Below are 19462 nucleotides of genomic sequence, written 5' to 3' on the forward strand. Positions count from 1 at the left end.
GATCAGGACTAATCTTAGCCCATTCTTCTTTATAAAACTGCAGTAGTTCAGTCAGATTCCTGGAATGTCTGGCATGAATCGCTGTCTTTAGGTCATGCCACAGCATCTCAATGGGGTTCAAGTCTGGACTTTGACTTGGCCACTCCAGAACGTGTATTTTGTTCTTCTGAAACCATTCTGAAGTTGATTTAGTTCTGTGTTTTGGATCATTGTCTTGTTACAGCATCCATCCTCTTTTTAGCTTCAACTGTTTGACAGACGGCCTCAGGTTTTCCTGCAAAACATCCTGATAAACTTTTGAATTCATTCTTCCATTAATGATTGCAAGTCGTCCAGGCCCCGAAGTAGCAAAACAGCCCTAAATAATGATATTCCCGCCACCACGCTTCATGGTGGTGATAAGGTGTTAATATTGGTGAGCTGTTCCATTTTTCCTCCATACATGACATTGTGTGTTACCAGGGGTGAAAGTGGCTAGAACTTCTTGCCGGAACTCCCAGACGTGAACGTCGCCACGGAGCCAGAAATCTTTTTATTTATTTTATTTATTTATTTATTTATTGGGGGCGGGGAGGACAAACTTCTTTACTGAAATGCAAAGAAAACTGTTTTAGCAGTTATTTCTATAACACATACAAAAACTGATCGTCATTCAAAACTGTATTTTTTCAATGATTTGCAAAATAAAAGTTAACAAAGACAGCAATAACCCCAACCTCCATCTCCTAATTTTAATTTTCCCTCATTTCCTCACATACTAATGGCCAAATCTCAATTTTAACTACTTAAGAACATAGGATGTGTATTAAAATTGAAGTTAATGTAAACATTTACTTTTTTTTTTTTTTTTAATAATAAGATATGTGAAATACATTCAGAAAAAAGGTACAAATGACTTATATTATGCAGAGTGAAATGGAATCTATTTTGAAAATCGCGCAAACATTGACTTTTTTAAATCATAAGGAAATGAATAAGTAGCCCAACATAAATGAACAAATATAAATCCAAAGTGTACATTGACAGCTAAGATGTTCTGAACCTCCCCATCAGAGCAAATGAAACTAAATATGATAAATAAGCTTCGTCAACTCTTTTGTTGCTCTTAAAGATTTTATCCATTTTATGTTGTATTGCCCTTTTTTGTCGCATCAATTTAACCTTTTTTTTTTTTTTTTTTTGCTGTTTTAGAAAACATGCCCATTTGAACCAATCAGACCAACCAAGCACTTTATTATGTTTGTTGTCAATACGCGTGTATGTAAATTTGATGTTGGTAGATTGTTTTCTTCTTGCAGATGAAATTCATGTGTGGCAGCTTAGCCTTTTTTTTCTTTCTTTTTTTTTTTTTTTTTTTACATAGCGTTTCAACAGTTGCCGTCATATTTTCGGAATCAAAGCACCGTGTACCGGAACAGCATTCCGGCCCTGAATCTTATACCGGAACTGCGTTCCTGACCGTTCTGGCCCACTTTCACCCCTGTGTGTTACTACCATAAAAATCCACTCTGGGTTCATCAGTCCACAAAATATTTTGCCAAAACGTCTGTGTAGTGTCAAAGTGCCTTTTTGTTTTTTTAAGACAGCAGTGGTTTCCTCCATGGAGTTCTCCGATGAACACAATTCTTGCCCATAGTTTTACATATACTGTAGTTGACTTGTGCAGAAATACTGGACTGTGCCAGTGATTTCTGTAAGTCTTTAGCAGACACTGTTCTTTTTTTACCTCTCTAAATATTCTGCGCTGAACTCCTAGCATCATCTTTGGTGGACGGCCACTCCTTGGGAGAGAAGCAACAGAGCCAAACTCTCTCCATTAGTAGACAACTTCTATGACTGTCGATTGATGAACATCCGGACTTTTAGAGATCGTTTTGTATCCCTTCCCAGCTTTATACAACAATCCTTGATCGCAGGTCTTCAGACAGCTCTTTTGATCGAGCCATGATGCAGATCAGACAATGCTTCTCCATCAAGACAATTCTTATCAGGTGTGTGCTTTATAGTGGGCAGGTCAGCTTTAAACCACTCATCAGTGATTGGGCACGCACCTGACTTAAATTGTTTGGTAAAAATTGGTTTCAATTGCTCTTTAAGTCTCCTAAGGCAGAGGGTTCACTTACTTTTCCCACTTCTGTCAGTAGCCACGTTTACATGGAGCCAAATATTCCAATTGCAATCGGTTTAGATGTTCAAACTGAATAAAGTTAGAGTTCCATATAAACACCTCATTCGGAATGAACAGGCCCAAACCGAATGGAATTTCATTCCGTTTCGCAGGGGTGGAACAGATTAGATGTAAAATTATATCATGTAAACAGGGAAGCGGAATGGTGTCTGGTTGCATTCTTTCTGCACATGCTCCGTACTGACGTGGTGACGTCACTTGGTGACGTAAGTAACGTCACTTGCAACATGGCTTCCGAGCACACGCACAGCGCACCCAATTGGAGTCCGGCGGAAAGTTTATATCCATGAATCCCTCCACCAGCCCACACAACTTTAGTTTTGTTTCCACTCGAAAAGTTAAAACAGCAGCTGATCTGACGATCGATCTCCATGTTTTGCAACGTGACGCTTTGTTTTGATTAATCTGCGCATGTCAGACGGCAGTTGTCAAACGTCCTTTCGGAATAAAGGCAGACACATGTAAACGCTGGATCGGAATAGATGAAGTGACATGTAAACAGCTGATCTGAAATTTCCATTCGGAATTATTTGAATCGGTATGAATAAAAGTCAGCATGTAAACGTGGCTAGTGTTTGCAAGCTATCCTCATTAAAATGTGGAAACCTATAAATGTTTGAGTGGTTTTAGTTCAAGCAGACACTGTTTTTTTTCGTTTGAAGTCGTTTGAAGTGGATCATCAAATGAATTTGATGTCTACAAGCGATAAAATCAATTTACAGCAGAAGGATGAAAATAGCTTGTTTTCCGTTTATTAGCTGTATAATATATTGTTGAATGATTTCCCGGGCCATGTTTTGATAAGTGTTATAAAGCCTTTATCACGAGCCTTGTATTGCAAATCAAATCGTGAGGTACCCAGTGGTTCCGCCCCTTACACACAATACCTCTTGAAAGCGTTCACTTCTCACACTTGTAGATGCAGATGTTTCTATACTTAACTACATTATTGCAAAATTTGGGGGTGTTGAAGCATTTCACTGGGTTAAGTATCACCTTTGAAATTTTGTCACACCTAAAAGTGGGCGTTCCTACACCCGCATTTCCTGTGAAATGGTTCGACGTCCTCACTTTTACATGTAGCGTTACGCTCTTGATCGCATGACTCTCACCACCTTTTGTATGTGGATGAGAAGGTAGTCAGGAGGGGGAGGCGACATGTACGTGTGCGTTGACAACGACAAAGGAGGAGCTGCTGCCTGAGGATGAGTAGGAAGAGGAGAAAGAGCACGCAGCATCCGCATCCCGGTGCCCGGGAGGCACGAGGACGCAAACATCCGCAGAGGTTGGCGCGCCGAGGCCGAGCGTGGCGCCCGTTGCCGTGGCAACGCCCAACCAGCGGTGCGTGCGTGAGTCACAACGTATTTCCAAATAGCTTTTTATTTCACATTAAGATTTTCATCAAATGTTTAGGATTTTGGAATTTTGGGCCATAAAAGAAAGATTCTCATGTCTTAATTGTATTATTCAGGATGTGCATGTGTTACTACCTGGTCGATCTCCATGAGCTTGGGGAAGGCCCCCGGCCACTCAATGGCCACCTTGACGGTGTCGGGCGGCGGCGGCATGGTGGCCTTTGTGCTCCTGTGCCTTGTCGTCTAACGCCGGATTCGACTCATCCGCTCCTGCTGAGGAAGGAAACAGAATAAATCTTTATAGAAAGAAAATCATGCTCCTCAACATGCACCCTGCAGCTTCCATTTGCATGTGCCTTGATCTTAACACTTGATACTTAACCCTTGCCATTGGTTTATGAAGTACAAAAGTAATTGCTTTTGCAAGTAGGATGTTAAAGTATTTTCTCCAGATCCAAAAATGTGATATACAGTGATCACGCGCTACTTTGCGCTTCAAACTTTGCATCCTCAGTCCATCGCGTTATTTTTTTCTCAAATAAAAACTAAATGAATACATGCAGTATTTATTATATTTTTAGGCTCCAGCCTTCCTGCGTGGGTTTTCGCCGGGTACTCCGGTTTCCTCCCACATCCCAAAAACATTCATGGTGGGCTGATTGAACACTCTAAATTGTCAATAGGTGTGAGTGTGTGTGTGTGTGTGAATGTTAGTCTCCCTGTGCCCTGCGACTGGCTGGCAACCAATTCAGGCTGCACATAGTTAGCTGGGATAGGCTCCAGCATCCTCACGACCCCCGTGAGGGAAATTGGCTTGGCAAATGAATGAATGAATGAATGAATGAATGAATACAGTATTTTATAGAGCTGTCCCGATCCGATCACACAGTCTGACTCTCCGTCCTGCTGTTTTTCTTGTTCAGGAAGTTCACTGGAGTTGCTTTTTAAAGTTAACGTTGATTGGCCGGCGTTAAGGTTTGATCTTGCCAGAGAGGCTAATGTTAATGGCGAGCGACCTGTAATTCTCAGGCAACTTTTTTTTTTTTTTTTTTAAACATACTGTTTGTGGCGTCCAGCCAGGTGGGTATAATTCATTGAAAATAATGTACTGTGTGTATTAACCCTAAGTTGGCTTTGTCCCTGTAGATCATGGGCAGACATGACTATAGGCCGGCCAGGTCCCCAGCCTTTGTCATAAAATCAATAACGTCTGGCCCGCACACAGACTTAAGAAATTGGTCAGCAGTACTGCTACCAGCATATGAAGTAGCTTACACACTAAATGCTGCTCATTTACCCACTAAAAGGCAGCAGCACTCTAAGCAACATTACCCCACGTGACTCTTTACTTCCAATTTTCTAAAATGGCGACGATTAACAAAGAAAAAAAAGTTGAATGCGATGGCCAATGCTTCAAGGATAGGTGAAAATTGGACTATTTATTCACTAAAATATGCAACTGTGTCTGCCTCATTTGCAAAAAGACAGTCGCTGTTTTTAAAAGAGTTCAATGTGAGCCTATATTACCAAACAAGACACGCTGACATGTACGACAAGATTACAGGGTAGATATGCAGCGAGAAATTGAAGCAACTTGAAGCTAGTTTAATTTCACAGCAGCAGTATTTCGCATGAGCCCGAGAGTCAAAAGAGAACGCCACAACGTTGAAATTATTCATTTTTAAAAAATGAAGCAAATGTGACACACAGAATGGCTTGCTAAAATTTACTTAAATATATTGTTCTACGTAAAGGACCTCAGCCAAGGTCGGCCCCCCACATTTTTACCACACCAAATCTGGCCCCCTTTGCAAAAAGTATGGACACCCCTGATCGTGGGTGTCCAAACTTGTCCGCAAGAGCCGCTGTGGGTCTATGTTTTTGTTCCTACCATTTGAGCACAGACAGTTCAACCAATGAAGTTTGTGCTAAAACAAGCAGCACCTCACTGCAATCAACTGATTACACTTGTGAGACACCAGATTGGTGAAAAGATGTAATCTTTTTTGTAGGAATGAAATCCAGCACCCACTGCGGCCCTATGTGGAATAGTCTGGACACCTCTGCTGTAAATGGACGCCACCATATGTGCTTGTCAATATTCATTTGAAATAGTTGGAAACCTTTGTATATTTATTTATTTTCGGAGTCTTTTTTTTTTTCTTTCAATTTTCCAGACGAAAATATTTTTGGTAAATGTTGACTAAACTAGACGAGTTTTCGTCAACAAAAACTAGACGAAGGAAAAAACACATTATATGATGTCTAAGATATGACTGAAGCACCCTTCACACATACGCTGAACTCCTGTTAAACCCCGGGATTTAAATGGGTAGCCCTTATATCTGAAAGCAATTTCCCAGGTCGACTGACACGGAGATGACACGGACATTCACCGTGTCGCATCCTAGTATAATGTTCGGGACTTACCCAGGACGTTGCATGTGTGAATAATATAATGTCCGGGACTTACCCAGGACGCAACAAGTGTGAAAGCAGCAGTTTAATTCCCGGGTCACAGCGTGGAGGCTGATGACGTAAATACAGTGATCCCTCGTTTTTCGTGGTTAATGGGGACCAGAACCCGCCTTGATATGTGAAAAACTGCATGTTACTGTCCCGCCGAATTATTTTTAAACAAGAATAATGTAGAAAAATACTTGTCTTTATTAAATGCTTCATTGAGTGAGTCTACTCAAATCTGCTCAAGCTGCTTACTGTCACAGCAACTGTTTAACAAGCTAAACGATAATTGACATACTGTATGCTGCAATTTGAAGTTTCGGCTTCCGAGCATCTCTAGCAAGATCAAACTTTAACGTCTGTCAGTCATCATTAACTTTAATAAGCAACTCCAGTGCACTGCCTGACCAAGAAAAGCAGCAGGAAGGAGTGAGACTACGTGATAGGATCGGGACAGCTTATCTGTTTTTATTTATACAATTGAAAAAAAGAAATCCGCGATGGACTGAGGACGCAAAGTAGCGAGGGATTACTGTATCATGGCAGGGCAATCGTCATTTCCTCTTCCTTTGAAGTAAGGCGAAAAGCGGAAAACAAACATCGTAAGTATCAACATGGCAAACAGGAAAAATAGAAAAAAAATCAACTGAAATTGCTACTGAGAGACAGTCAATCGTCCATTTTTGGAAACTTGTGGTTTATTTTGTTGCAAATTCCAACCAAAAGTGATGTAATGTCAGGGTTATAAAATCCCGCCCTCCCTGCACAGAGAGCGCCAAGTTGCCAACACGGGACAAGTCTGAACCGGTCCAACCAGGGTACTCCTAGTCCATCTCCCCATGTCTGAAAGCCATGACACGGGTAAATCCCGTGTCAACTTACACGGAAATTTAGCGGGATACAAGACTGGAAGGGGCTTAAGACTAAAGATACACGATAATATCGGTCGCCGATAATTATCGGCCGATAATGGCAATTATGACGTCACACAGATAATCCAGATAATAAAAAAATTCTACCGATAATGCAATCCGATAATTATATACTTGATTTAGCCTCCAAATGTGCACAACCGAAGAATTCAGCACGCCGCCTCCTCAACCCCTCCCCTCTCTGAAAGCCCGAGGGAGGAGGGGTTAAGGAGGCGGAGTTACACGACAAGAAATAGTTGAATATTATGGCGGCTGTTACTAGAAAAAAACGACGCTCTCGCCATCTGCGAAACGTACCACAGAAGTTCCACGAGGCCGAAAGAAAGCGTCCTCATTCAAAACCACTAACCCAGCATTCATATAAAACTGCATCACAAAGATTTTTGGAACGAATACGAGGCTGCTGCTAGCAGGAATGCTAAAGCTATTGTAAACACAAGCTAAACTACGGGGCTTGTGACAATACAGAGTCGAGTTGTTTGGGAAAGCAGCCCAAGGTGGGTGGTAAACTCGCATCTAAGGCTAAACACCGGCACGACTGGAGACCGATAGTCTGCAAGTAGCCCTCCTCCGACGGAGCCCGTCGCTCTGGCCGGTCCGGCAGGCCGCCGCTGCCTCACCGTTGGCGGGGCGGGCAGAGCCCGGTTCCCCGGCTTCAGGACCTCCGGCGAACACCCCGGTTTCTCGAGCATTCCCCCACGGCGCGCGAGCAGAGCCAGGCCCCGATTACGCCGCGGCGAACAGGCCGGTGCGGGCGGATTATCCAGTACGAACGTAGCCGCCGAGATGAGACACGATTTTTTTTTTTTTTTACCGAAATGACCCGAGAGCCAAAGCCCTACGACCACCATTCTTCATGAAAAACATGCCAATCACATTTTCACCACGGATATTTGGAAAAGTGATGTCCAGTAAGTAAGCTTATCATGACGGCACAGTGGTTAGATGATAATTTAAACATGGAGAAAACGAAGTCAGCCAGTCAATAATGCTTTCAGTTTGTAAAATGACGAGCGGTCAGATGACTTTGTAACGCTGCCTTTATTTTCGGCTTAACAAAACTCAGGCACAAAACAACACGCACGGAGTTGCGAGCTCCAACTCCATCCAAATAGTATTGCCGTGTATCAGTTTAGCTGCTGTAAAGCACATGTCGTGAGTGCCGCAAATGTAAACAAAGCGCTGCAGAATGGGTACATGACATCTCGCTCTTTGAGTTAATCATTTTCACAGTGCGCAATAAAGCATATAACATTAGCAATCACTTTTCTAATTAATTTAACTAATTTTGTCTGCTCAATTACAGTCACAGTAGATAATCAAAACTTATTGACACTTATTAACACTTATCAATTTAAATTTGCACATTCCTGTTGTAATGAAATAACAATAACATTCTGTAGCCACAAATATTATTCAAAATCTTTTCTTCCTCCATGTTTTTTTAGGATTAAGTATAATAATGTATTGCTTAAAATAAGGCTGTTAAGATTATTTTCAGCTAGCTATTTTTCTTCCAAGAAATCTGAGAGAAATACACTTGAAGCGCTGTCAGATAATTTCACTTATTTCCAATAGATTTACACTTAAAACTGACTAGTTTTAAGGAGGTGTGTTTTGCAGTGTATTAATGTTATACATGTTAGGAATGGCTTACTTTTAAAGGGATTTTTGTGCAACTTAGGTATTTACTCTGTAAGTAATTGTTGCCAAAAGTTTACCATTACACAATGTCAGACAATCTGTCATTATTTAGATGTTGGAAGTGAATACTTGTTCATATTTTATGTTGAAAAAAAGAGCAATAAATTATATTTTTGCACAGTAATATTTTCTTTTGTGTATACTTTAAAGTTTTACATAAATCTTTTAATAGAATTATCGGCTTGACATTATCGGTTATCGGTTGGAATGAGGAGGAAATTATCGGTTATCGTTATCGGTTGAAAAATGTATTATCGTGCATCACTACTTAAGACTAATAAGTATTATCGTCCAATAGACAGACGAAAATTAAAAGGGCTGCCAAAAACAACACTGTACTGTACGGACCAAACACACATTTGAAACCCTATCACAGTTGTAAAATTTGAAACCAGGCTTCTCTCCAAACCTTTGAAAAGTTTTCTTGGGACCTAAAAACCCTAATCCGAAGCCCCGAGCGTAATCAGCGTGTGCCTGATGAGACCTTATGAGCGCGAGTGGTGCGGCGTCAAGTGAGTCAGCCCGTAATAATCGTTTTTCTGGGCAAATGGTCGCCATGGCAGCGGCCGCATCTTTCTTTGGCTTTTTGTCGCTCGCTGGTCGCAACCCCACCAAATAAAATGAGTCACTGGCCAGCAGGCTGGTCCCTCCCCTCCTTTGCCCTGCTTCGCCATTCACACGCTGGCATTCATTGAACAACACAAACCGACTTGATGCCTTACCTACCTCACGAGGGGAAAGAAATATAAATCCCAGAAGCAAAAGTGTGTGAGTCACACATTTGTGTTCTTAGCACTAGCACGTTAGTCATGGAGTGTTTATTTTTAGACTGACTGGACGCCAGCGACCTATCCATTTTCTTTACACAAAAACTCACTCCAAACTCCGAGTATGCATGTAATGTAGGAAACATTCTTTTCATTCAATTGTCTGGCTTTTTGTTATCTTTTCCCATATAACAAGAGCTAAAAATGCAAATACCCGAATTTCCCCTATAGGGGGTCAATAAAGGATTACTTTATCTTATTACCCAGCTTCAAGTCCTAACTTGAAATATGAGCCCAAGCATGAAATCTTGATTTCATACCCTTAATCAATGCTTGAAATCTTAATTACCTCTGCCAGTAGATGAAACCCATGGAAGGCGGAGCTTGTTATTGAGTTTTGTATGTCTGTTGGACTTTAAGATAACTCAAGAACAAATGAAAAGTGCTTGTTATTGAGTTCAAAGGTCACAGAGGTCAGAAATATCATGATGCTTTGTATTTGGCTACCTATGCGGAGTGAGGTCTGATCTTTCAGTACTCTTAGTTCATTTTAGTATTTTGAAAACTTTATTTGAAAACCAAAGTCTTGTTGGAAATCTTCAAGTACGATTTCATTATTTTTTCACAATAAAATTCAATGCATATTCATGGCAAATCATTTTCATTGTAAAATCAGCATCAGTTGAAGCAACTTTTTTCTTTTAATTGCTTTTGATAAGCTACGTGGTTTAAAAAAAAAAAAAAAAGTATATCAGCCTCAAATATCGGCTTTGGATATCTGTAATCGGCTGAAAATTTTAGATATCGACATAGGCATTTGAAAATCCCATGTCATTTGACCTGTAATTTATATTTGATAATAATAATAATAATAGTACATTTTATTTGAAGGCGCCTTTCTGGCACTCAAGGTCGCCGTAAAATCATTTAAAACATTTAAACATACTAAAAGTGAGAAAATTAAAGTATAAAACGTTGAAGGCAATTTTAAATTAGGGCTGTCAAAATTATCGCGTTAACGGGCCGTAATTAATTTTTTAAATGAATCACGTTAAAATATTTGACGAATTTAAAGCACATACCCTGCGCAAACAGATTAAAATGACAGCAAAGTGTAATGTCCACTTGCTACTTGTGTTTTGTCGCCCTCTGGTGGCGCTATGGTGCGATTGATTTTATGGGTTTCACCACCATGAGCATTGTGTAATTATTGACATCAGCAATGGCGAGCTATTAGTTAATTTTTTGATTGAAAATTTTACAAATTTTATTAAAACGAAAACATTAAGAGGGGTTTTACTATAAAATTTCTATAACTTGTACTAACATTTAGCTTTTAAGAACTACAAGTCTTTCTATCCATGGATCGCTTTAACAGAATGTTAATGTTAATGCCATCTTGTTGATTTATTGTTATAATAAACAAATACAGTACTTATGTAACGTATGTTGAATGTAGACAGTATATCCGTCTTGTGTCTCATCTTTCCATTCCAACAATAATTTACGGAAAAATATGGTATATTTTATAGATGGTTTGAATTGCGATTAATTACGATTAATTATTTTTAACCTGTAATTAACTCGATTAAAAATTTTAGTCGTTCGACAGCCCTATTTTCAATACTAAAAGAGATATACGGGCAGTTAAAAAGACCAGAACTTAGTGATTATTGAGGATAGGCTTGTCTGAACAGGTGAGGTTTGAGTTTTGATTGAAAAAGGGTAAGGGAATCTGTGTTCCTGAGGTCAGGTGGGAGTGAATTCCAAAGCCCCTGGTGCTGAGGAGAGCGGGGGGGACAGACAGTTGTATGGAGGAGGAGGATCTAAGGGCACAGGAGGGAGTAATAACATGAATGAGGTCGGACAGGTATGGAGGGGCGAGGTTATGAATGGCCCTTAAATGTGAGGAGGAGAACTTTGAAGTGTATTCGAAAGTGGACCGGGAGCCAGTGAAGCTGCTGGAGAACTGGAGTGATGGGGTAGATGGAGGGGGTACGGGTTATGATGCATATTTAATATTTGATTACAAAATATTTATCTTTCTTAAATAATGAATAAGAATAGTATTTTCTATAAATCTTCAAAATAAAATTGTGGCTGCTAGTGTAGGTTTCACTTTTCTCATCAAATGACATTTATAGCCAGAATTTGACAAATTTCTCCGAAATAAGAAAATCGCTTACAAAATCAGAACAATTAGCTAAAAACATAAAAAAAACACCACTTATTCTGTTTTGGGCCTGAAAAAATGTATACAGGTAATCCCCGGGTTACGAACGAGTTCCGTTCCTACGCTGGCGACGTAACCTCAATTTCCACGTAAATCTGAATTAACCCTTTAAGTACCCCTAGATACCCACAAAATCTCAAAATAACTATCCAAAAACGTGTTATACATCATTGTACTGTCTTCGCCAAGACAGAGCCAAGTCCTAGCGAGCTAAATTCCGAAATGACAATGTCAGACGTCTGTGTGGTTTGCGTAATCTATTCAACTGCTCATGACATCAACTGCAGAATGAAACTAAAATAAATTGAATCAGTTTCATCTTCAATCACAGCAATTCAAATTTGCGTTCTTAACTAGCTGCTGATAAAGCAATAATAAACCACACAAACGATTAGCATGTATCAGTTAGCGTCCGCACATCATCAAAAACAATCACATAAACGTGCCCCAAGTATCTCACCACAATTGAAAACACACAAAATACAGTACAAAAGGTGTTATACAGTGCCTTGCAAAAGTATTCGGCCCCCTTGAATCTTGCAACCTTTCGCCACATTTCAGGCTTCAAACATAAAGATCTGAAATTTAATTTTTTTGTCAAGAATCAACAACAGGTGGGACACAATTGTGAAGTGGAACGACATTTATTGGATAAGTTAAACTTTTTTAACAAACAAAAAACTGCAAAGTGGGGCGTGCAATATTATTCGTCCCCTTTACTTTCAGAGCAGCAAACTCACTCCAGAAGTTCAGTGAGGATCTCTGAATGATCCAATGTTGTCCTAAATGACCGATGATGATAAATAGAATCCACCGTTGTGTAATCAAGTCTCCATATAAATGCACCTGCTCTGTGATAGTCTCAGGGTTCTGTTTAAAGTGCAGAGAACATTATGAAAACCAAGGAACACACCAGGCAGGTCCGAGATACTGTTGTGGAGAAGTTAAAAGCCGGATTTGGATACAAAAAATTTCCCAAGCTTTAAACATCTCAAGGAGCACTGTGCAAGCCATCATATTGAAATGGAAGGAGCATCAGACCACTGCAAATCTACCAAGACCCGGCCGTCCTTCCAAACTTTCTTCTCAAACAAGGAGAAAACTGATCAGAGATGCAGCCAAGAGGCCCATGATCACTCTGGATGAACTGCAGAGATCTACAGCTGAGGTGGGAGAGTCTGTCCATAGGACAACAATCAGTCGTACACTGCACAAATCTGGCCTTTATGGAAGAGTGGCAAGAAGAAAGCCATTTCTCAAAGATATCCATAAAAAGTCTCGTTTAAAGTTTGCCACAAGCCACCTGGGAGACACACCAAACATGTGGAAGAAGGTGCTCTGGTCAGATGAAACCAAAATTGAACTTTTTGGCCACAATGCAAAACGATATGTTTGGCGTAAAAGCAACACAGCTCATCACCCTGAACACACCATCCCCACTGTCAAACATGGTGGTGGCAGCATCATGGTTTGGGCCTGCTTTTCTTCAGCAGGGACAGGGAAGATGGTTAAAATTGACAGGAAGATGGATGCAGCCAAATACAGGAACATTCTGGAAGAAAACCTGTTGGTATCTGCACAAAACCTGAGACTGGGACGGAGATTTATCTTCCAACAGGACAATGATCCAAAACATAAAGCCAAATCTACAATGGAATGGTTCAAAAATAAACTTATCCAGGTGTTAGAATGGCCAAGTCAAAGTCCAGACCTGAATCCAATCGAGAATCCGTGGAAAGAGCTGAAGACTGCTGTTCACAAACACTCTCCATCCAACCTCACTGAGCTCGAGCTGTTTTGCAAGGAAGAATGGGCAAGAATGTCAGTCTCTCGATGTGCAAAACTGATAGAAACATACCCCAAGCGACTTGCAGCTGTAATTGGAGCAAAAGGTGGCGCTACAAAGTATTAACGCAAGGGGGCCGAATAATATTGACCGCCCCACTTTTCAGTTTTTTATTTGTTAAAAAGTTTAAATTATCCAATAAATGTTGTTCCACTTCACGATTGTGTCCCACTTGTTGTTGATTCTTGACAAAAAAATTAAATTTCATATCTTTATGTTTGAAGCCTGAAATGTGGCGAAAGGTTGCAAGATTCAAGGGGGCCGAATACTTTTGCAAGGCACTGTATGCAGGTGTTGCTTCATAAGCAACAAATGCGTACGCGCAGTCTTGCAGCTGTAATCTTTCCCCCCACTCTCTCTCACTCAGCTGTGCGACTTCTTCGTGGGAGCAAATGCACTCTTCCCCATGTGCGCAAATGCGTTCTTCGTGCGTACATGCCCCTTACTTGCGTGTGGAAGTACTACCTACTCTCCACTTGCGCCAAAATTAAAGCATGCATCACAAAACAAAAGTAAACATTAACATTAAAGTGTGTACGACAGGAGAAAAAAAGTCTTAAATAGGATTATTATGTGAATTAGAATCATATTTTGAGATGATTCGACTATATACAACAATTTAGCAAAGCGCAGATGACGAGAAATTAGCCTTTCAATCTGCCGGTTAGCCACGCCTACCATTATAGGGCTCTAGCGTCCCTAACAGGTGGATGACGTCAGCGGAGTCATGATTTCATCTGATTTTGTTTACAGCCCATTGTGGGGGGATTATTCACAACGGGGAAAACTCGACGAAGAGAGCTGCAAAATATCATTGTTTCAGTCTCTCTACTCCAATATTTTTTACAGGATATTATTTTTATTCAAGTATTTTTCCCCAATAGCTAAATAAATGGCATGGCCATGACAAATAACAGTCTTGTGCTAAATGGAATATGAAATAATTAAAATGCATTTATTCAAGACGAAATGGCAAAATTACTCCATACTGGTCAAAACTGTCGACTTCACCTTTACTGTCGCAGCCCCTGAACGATATTTTATGTCATCTAAATCAGGCTTTTGTCATTTCCCTTCCCCTGCTTCGGAGAATGTAAACAAACCAAGAGGCGTGACAGCTAGCTGACATGCTAACCCGAACCGAGTGATGTTTCAAAGTCTTCGATGCGGAAAATTACACATAACTAGCCCGGATCATTTCACATGACGACTGGGTTGCCGAATGTCTTCGCCGATCGGCAAACCGCCCAGCGGAGAGCAATTTAAAGCTCGTTCCCCTGCTACTACGAACAGGAGAGCTCACCGGGGAAGCAGCTGGACAATGACCGCCGGTTGGATGGACTGAAATGTTTAAAATTGATCCTAAGTTTGACATTTGAAGTGCTTAAAAACCATTTATTTATATACATTTTTTAAAATCACTTTGGGGGGAAAAGTGAGAAAAAAAACATGTCTTATATGTATCTCTTTCCAACGCTAAATCTGAATGAATATAATGAGCACAAAAAACACACACACACACACACACACACACACACAAAAAATAAAAAATTGGGGGGTGCCCTACTTCGCAGTTTTTCACTTATCGCGGCAGGTTCTGGTCCCCATTAACCGCAAAAAACGAGGGATCACTGTACACTATGGTGATTGTGAGGCATCCAAAGTCTTTCCAAACAGCTATTCAAGTCATCTAGTGAAAATTTCTTTAAAAAAAATATATATACATTTTTTTTTTAATATTACAATATAATATCGCAATATATCGCAAACCCCCCAAAAATTGCAACAATAGTTTTTTCCAATATCGTTCAGGGAAGTCGTAAACAGCGAGAGACTCAGTGGAGGAGGGCGGCTGCAATTGTTCTGCAACTAACACGCGCAATTAATGTGTATGAGGAGAGCTTAAACACATGCCCATCCAAGTAGTCCTTTATTTAAAGAAAGTTTGTAGTGTTTACTTTGTAATCGCTGTATTCGCAGCTATTTTTAATTCAAAGACAGAACACCGGGCACATGAAGAGGGGAATAAGCCAAGTATAGTGCTCTCCCGGCGGGGGGATGTGCGACAAGCTGCCCGTCGTCGGCCGAGTGACATTCTCGGTGGACAAGGAGCATGTCGGCCACAAAATGCAAGCCACCTACATATTAAAATGATCCCAGTATTTGACATAATACAAAACAGGATGTTTACTCACTCCCTCTTAAGTCCCATGGTCCCACAGTAGTAGGGCTTGTTTTGGCCAATATCCACCGGTGAATGGGAACCTTTTGAAACCCCAAAAAGGCGCACACGCCTCTCCCTCGTACAGCAAGATTTTTCTGCAGCCGTTTGGCTGGGGTGATGCGAAAAATTAACGTATTAATCCGCAAAATCAGCTGAATCCTTAGTCCTTCTCATACAACAGTACGGCTGTATAGTAAAGAGGACACCTTCCTCCGTACACGTCACAGCGCCCTCTTTCTCAACTCAAGATTGTTGCCAGAAGTCACTCATTTTCATGGCGCGGGATTCAAAAAAACTAAAATATAGCGATTGCTTCCACACACGTCCAAGCAGTCCATTTCATTCAGGAGTATAAAATACCGCGTGTATTATGAAATAAACATGCTTTTTCGTGTCACAGGCACTTTAACTTAGGAACAAAAAACGACTTCAGACAAAATGGAGGACGAGACTCCAGCGTTGTCAAGTCGAAATCACGTATGTCGAGTACGTCGTACCCCGTGGACCTGTTATTTCATGACAAAGTCCTTTATGTTTTATCATGCCACCCAAACGATTCGTGTTATTGCTTTGACATGCTGATTTGATCGTGCTTAGTTGTCCTTCCAAAACACAAACATGTGTCACCAACTTGAAAGCGCACTCCTACATCAAAGCCAATACTGAACAAAAGAGCAACATGAATATGTTTTCATCTTGTTAAAAGTTCCCAACAAAATCCAAAAGTCTTTCAACTTTCAAGCTGGCAGCAATTCAGAAAATAAAAAGGGGTAGTAGCCACTCATCAAGCGACGCCTGCCGAAAGCCTCCGCAAAGGGGCGTGTACTTGCATGAGACATCGGCGTGTCTTTGAAAAGCAAGCGCGAACAAAGCTGCCTCTCCGCTTTTGCGCTTTGGCCACAAGACGGCTCAAGTTTCCCCCTTCAGCAGAGGCGTGCACATCAAAGACACGCTGCTCCCAAAAGGACAGAGGGCACCCGACTATTAAATAACAAATACGTCCGTCCTCTACTTGGCCCGCAGGAAAAGTGGCCCAACAAAAGGCTATCGAGTCGAAAGGAAGACAGATGACGAATGGCGAGCGGAGGAAGCGCTGCAACCAAAACAATGCAAGCAAAAGACAAAACTTTCCTTTCAATAAGGACGTGACGCCGACTCGTGTTTGGAACAAAAAGTTGGACGTTTGAACAATTTGGTAGGCGAGGTGTCCATCAATTTAAACAGAAGAATAAAAAATGCTTTTTGTGGATGATTCCCCCCCCCCCCCCCCCCCACCACCAAGATTCTCCCTTTTGTCATGTCAATCATTCCTACACAAGGGTCGCCGGGGTGCCGGAGCCTATCCCAGAAAACTATGGGCAGGAAGCCAAGTACACCCTGAACTAGTTGCTAGCCAATCACAGACTTCACTTATTAACACTCTGGTGCATAGTAGTCACTAGGCATGTGCCGGTATGATATTCTGACGGTATGAAAGCCTTAAGCCAAAATATCACGGTATCACGGTATTGCAATTACAGCTCTAAAGTGTGTTTCTTGGAGATATCTCATTTAAAAAAAAAAAAATCCTTTTTTCCATTTAACAGGATTTTTATTTTTCAAAACATTAGCAAATTGGAACATAAGTATAACGTTAAGTTAAAATTAGGGCTGTCAAACGATTAAAATTTTTTATCGAGTTAATCCAGTGCTTCTCAGTTATTTTCTGTTACGCCCCCCCAAGAAGACGTAAATGTTTCGCGCGCCCCCAAACTCTCTGCCGCCACTGTAAATAGTATCATTTGTCTTTAATATTACTATTATAAGTACACCTCAGCCTAACATTGTATCCTTTTTTTCTATTAAAGAAAAAATGTAACATAGATCAACTTATAATAAAGTATAACTTTATTAACATTGTTTTGCTTGTAACAGAAAAGACAACGCGCATCAATTTGCCTGACGTAAAAAAAAAAGTCACATCCAAACTGTAAAAATACACTCAAGGTACATTTTTGACGATTTGATACTGAAAAATAAAATGTAATAAAATCAGTAAATAATAACAAATTCAAAATGATTAGAAACATTTACTCTTCAGGACAACATGCCAAAAAATTTGACCGAAAAAAACAAAACTGAATAGAAGGGGGGGGGGGGGGGGGGGGGTGTCTTTGGACAGAAGGAAAGTTTTTATTTTCGCTGATTGACCACAGTGCTCACTGGTTTACTGATATAACACTGACAAAGCGGGACGATTGTGACAATTGGCAATATTCGGCACGTTTTCGCTGAAAAACAATCAAGCGGCTTATCAATGAGATTGAGGTCTAATGTCTTTAAGTGGCGTCTTAACTGATTTGGCTTCAGACTCTCCGCTATAATCATTTTTAGACTCAGTAAACTGTGCTCTTTCCTCATTTCCCACTATATTAAAAGTCAAAGCCAAAAGGCAAACGGCCCGAAAAAAGCGCATTCTCGGCGGCCGAGGGAGAACCGTAGGTGAGGGCGGTGGTCGTGACGATCCCAAGCCGAAAACGGCACTTCTCGGCCGGACACGTGAGAACCGGAGAAGACAGTGGGTCGCTGCGTGAGTCCAGTTCTGCATGAGTCTCTTCCGTGTGCTCTTGCTTACTTCAAAAATACTGCACGTACTTTGAAAATGAGAGCGCCACTGCCACCTACGGAGTGGATGTGCAAGTACACTTTATTCTAGTACGGCAAAAAAAAAAAAAAAAAAAAAGCTTGTTCCCCGAGGTCACTCGCGCCTTCCCTGGCATTGCCCTTGGGGGCGCGCCCCACCATTTGAGAAGTACTGACTTAATCACAGCTTAAAAATTAATCGTAATTCAAACAATCTCTAAAATATGCCATATTTTTCTGTAAATTTTTGTTGGAATGGAAAGATAAGACACAACACTGACATAAACATTCAACATACTATACATAAGTACTGTATTTGTTTATTATAACAAATCCACAACATGGCATTAACATTATTAACATTTTTTCCTGTTAAAAGGATCCATGGATAGAAAGACTTGTAGTTCTTAAAAGATAAATTTGAGCACAAGTTATAGAAATTTTATATTAAAACCCCTCTTAATGTTTTCATTTTTATAAAATTTGTAAAATTTTCAATAAAAAAATAAACGAACATAAAAAATAAACTAAATGATACTGTAGCGACTTGACTGAAAAATAAAGTCTCCTGCTCCGCCCAAATGCATGATGGGAAGTTGGGCAACCATGACTGTCAGTGGTGGCAGCAAATGGTATACAGTATGTTCTGTGTTGTGTTCAATTAGGCGTGTTAAGAAAAAGAACGTCTCCTGCTCCGCCCAAATGCATGATGGGAAGTTGGGCAACCATGATTGTCAGTGGTGGCTGCAGATGGTAACCAGTATGTTCTGCGCCATGTTCATTTAGGCTTGTTTTAGGGAAAAGTTGTCCTGCTCCGCCCAAATGCATGATCAAAACGGCGTCATTATAAACTGTTTGAGGCAATCATGAATGGATCATTCCGTGCATGCGATAATTGCGTCAAATATTTTAACGTGATTAATTTGAAAAAATAATTATCGCCCGTTAATGCGATAAATTTGACAGCCCTATTTAAAATAAATTACAAAAAATAACTAAAACATTCTAAATAAAATCAAAATAAATGTAGTCCTGTAGGTGAGCCTAAACCCACAGCTCGACATTATTACCATCAGAAGAAAAATAATTGAATTATTTTCCATAAAAAGCACGTGCGTTTGACTCCTA

At 40.5% G+C, this 19462-nt stretch overlaps 1 protein-coding gene across 9 annotated transcripts in view; it reads right to left on the reverse strand.

Moving 5' to 3' along the window:
• The window catches only part of elmo1 (engulfment and cell motility 1 (ced-12 homolog, C. elegans)), a 201678-nt gene that overhangs the window by 96260 nt on the left and 85956 nt on the right, over window positions 1–19462 (reverse strand). For 6 of the 9 annotated variants that reach the window (XM_057827714.1, XM_057827710.1, XM_057827711.1 and 3 more), the window contains one exon: window positions 3679–3816. In XM_057827714.1, coding sequence (XP_057683697.1) covers window positions 3679–3756 — 78 coding nt within the window. In that variant the 5' untranslated portion in view covers window positions 3757–3816. The remainder of the gene's footprint in view (window positions 1–3678; window positions 3817–19462) is intronic. The other 3 variants (XM_057827712.1, XM_057827713.1, XM_057827709.1) reach the window with 1 other exon arrangement.

Source organism: Corythoichthys intestinalis, chromosome 22 (genome assembly GCF_030265065.1).
Source record: "Corythoichthys intestinalis isolate RoL2023-P3 chromosome 22, ASM3026506v1, whole genome shotgun sequence".
NCBI classification, from domain to species: Eukaryota; Metazoa; Chordata; class Actinopteri; order Syngnathiformes; family Syngnathidae; genus Corythoichthys; species Corythoichthys intestinalis.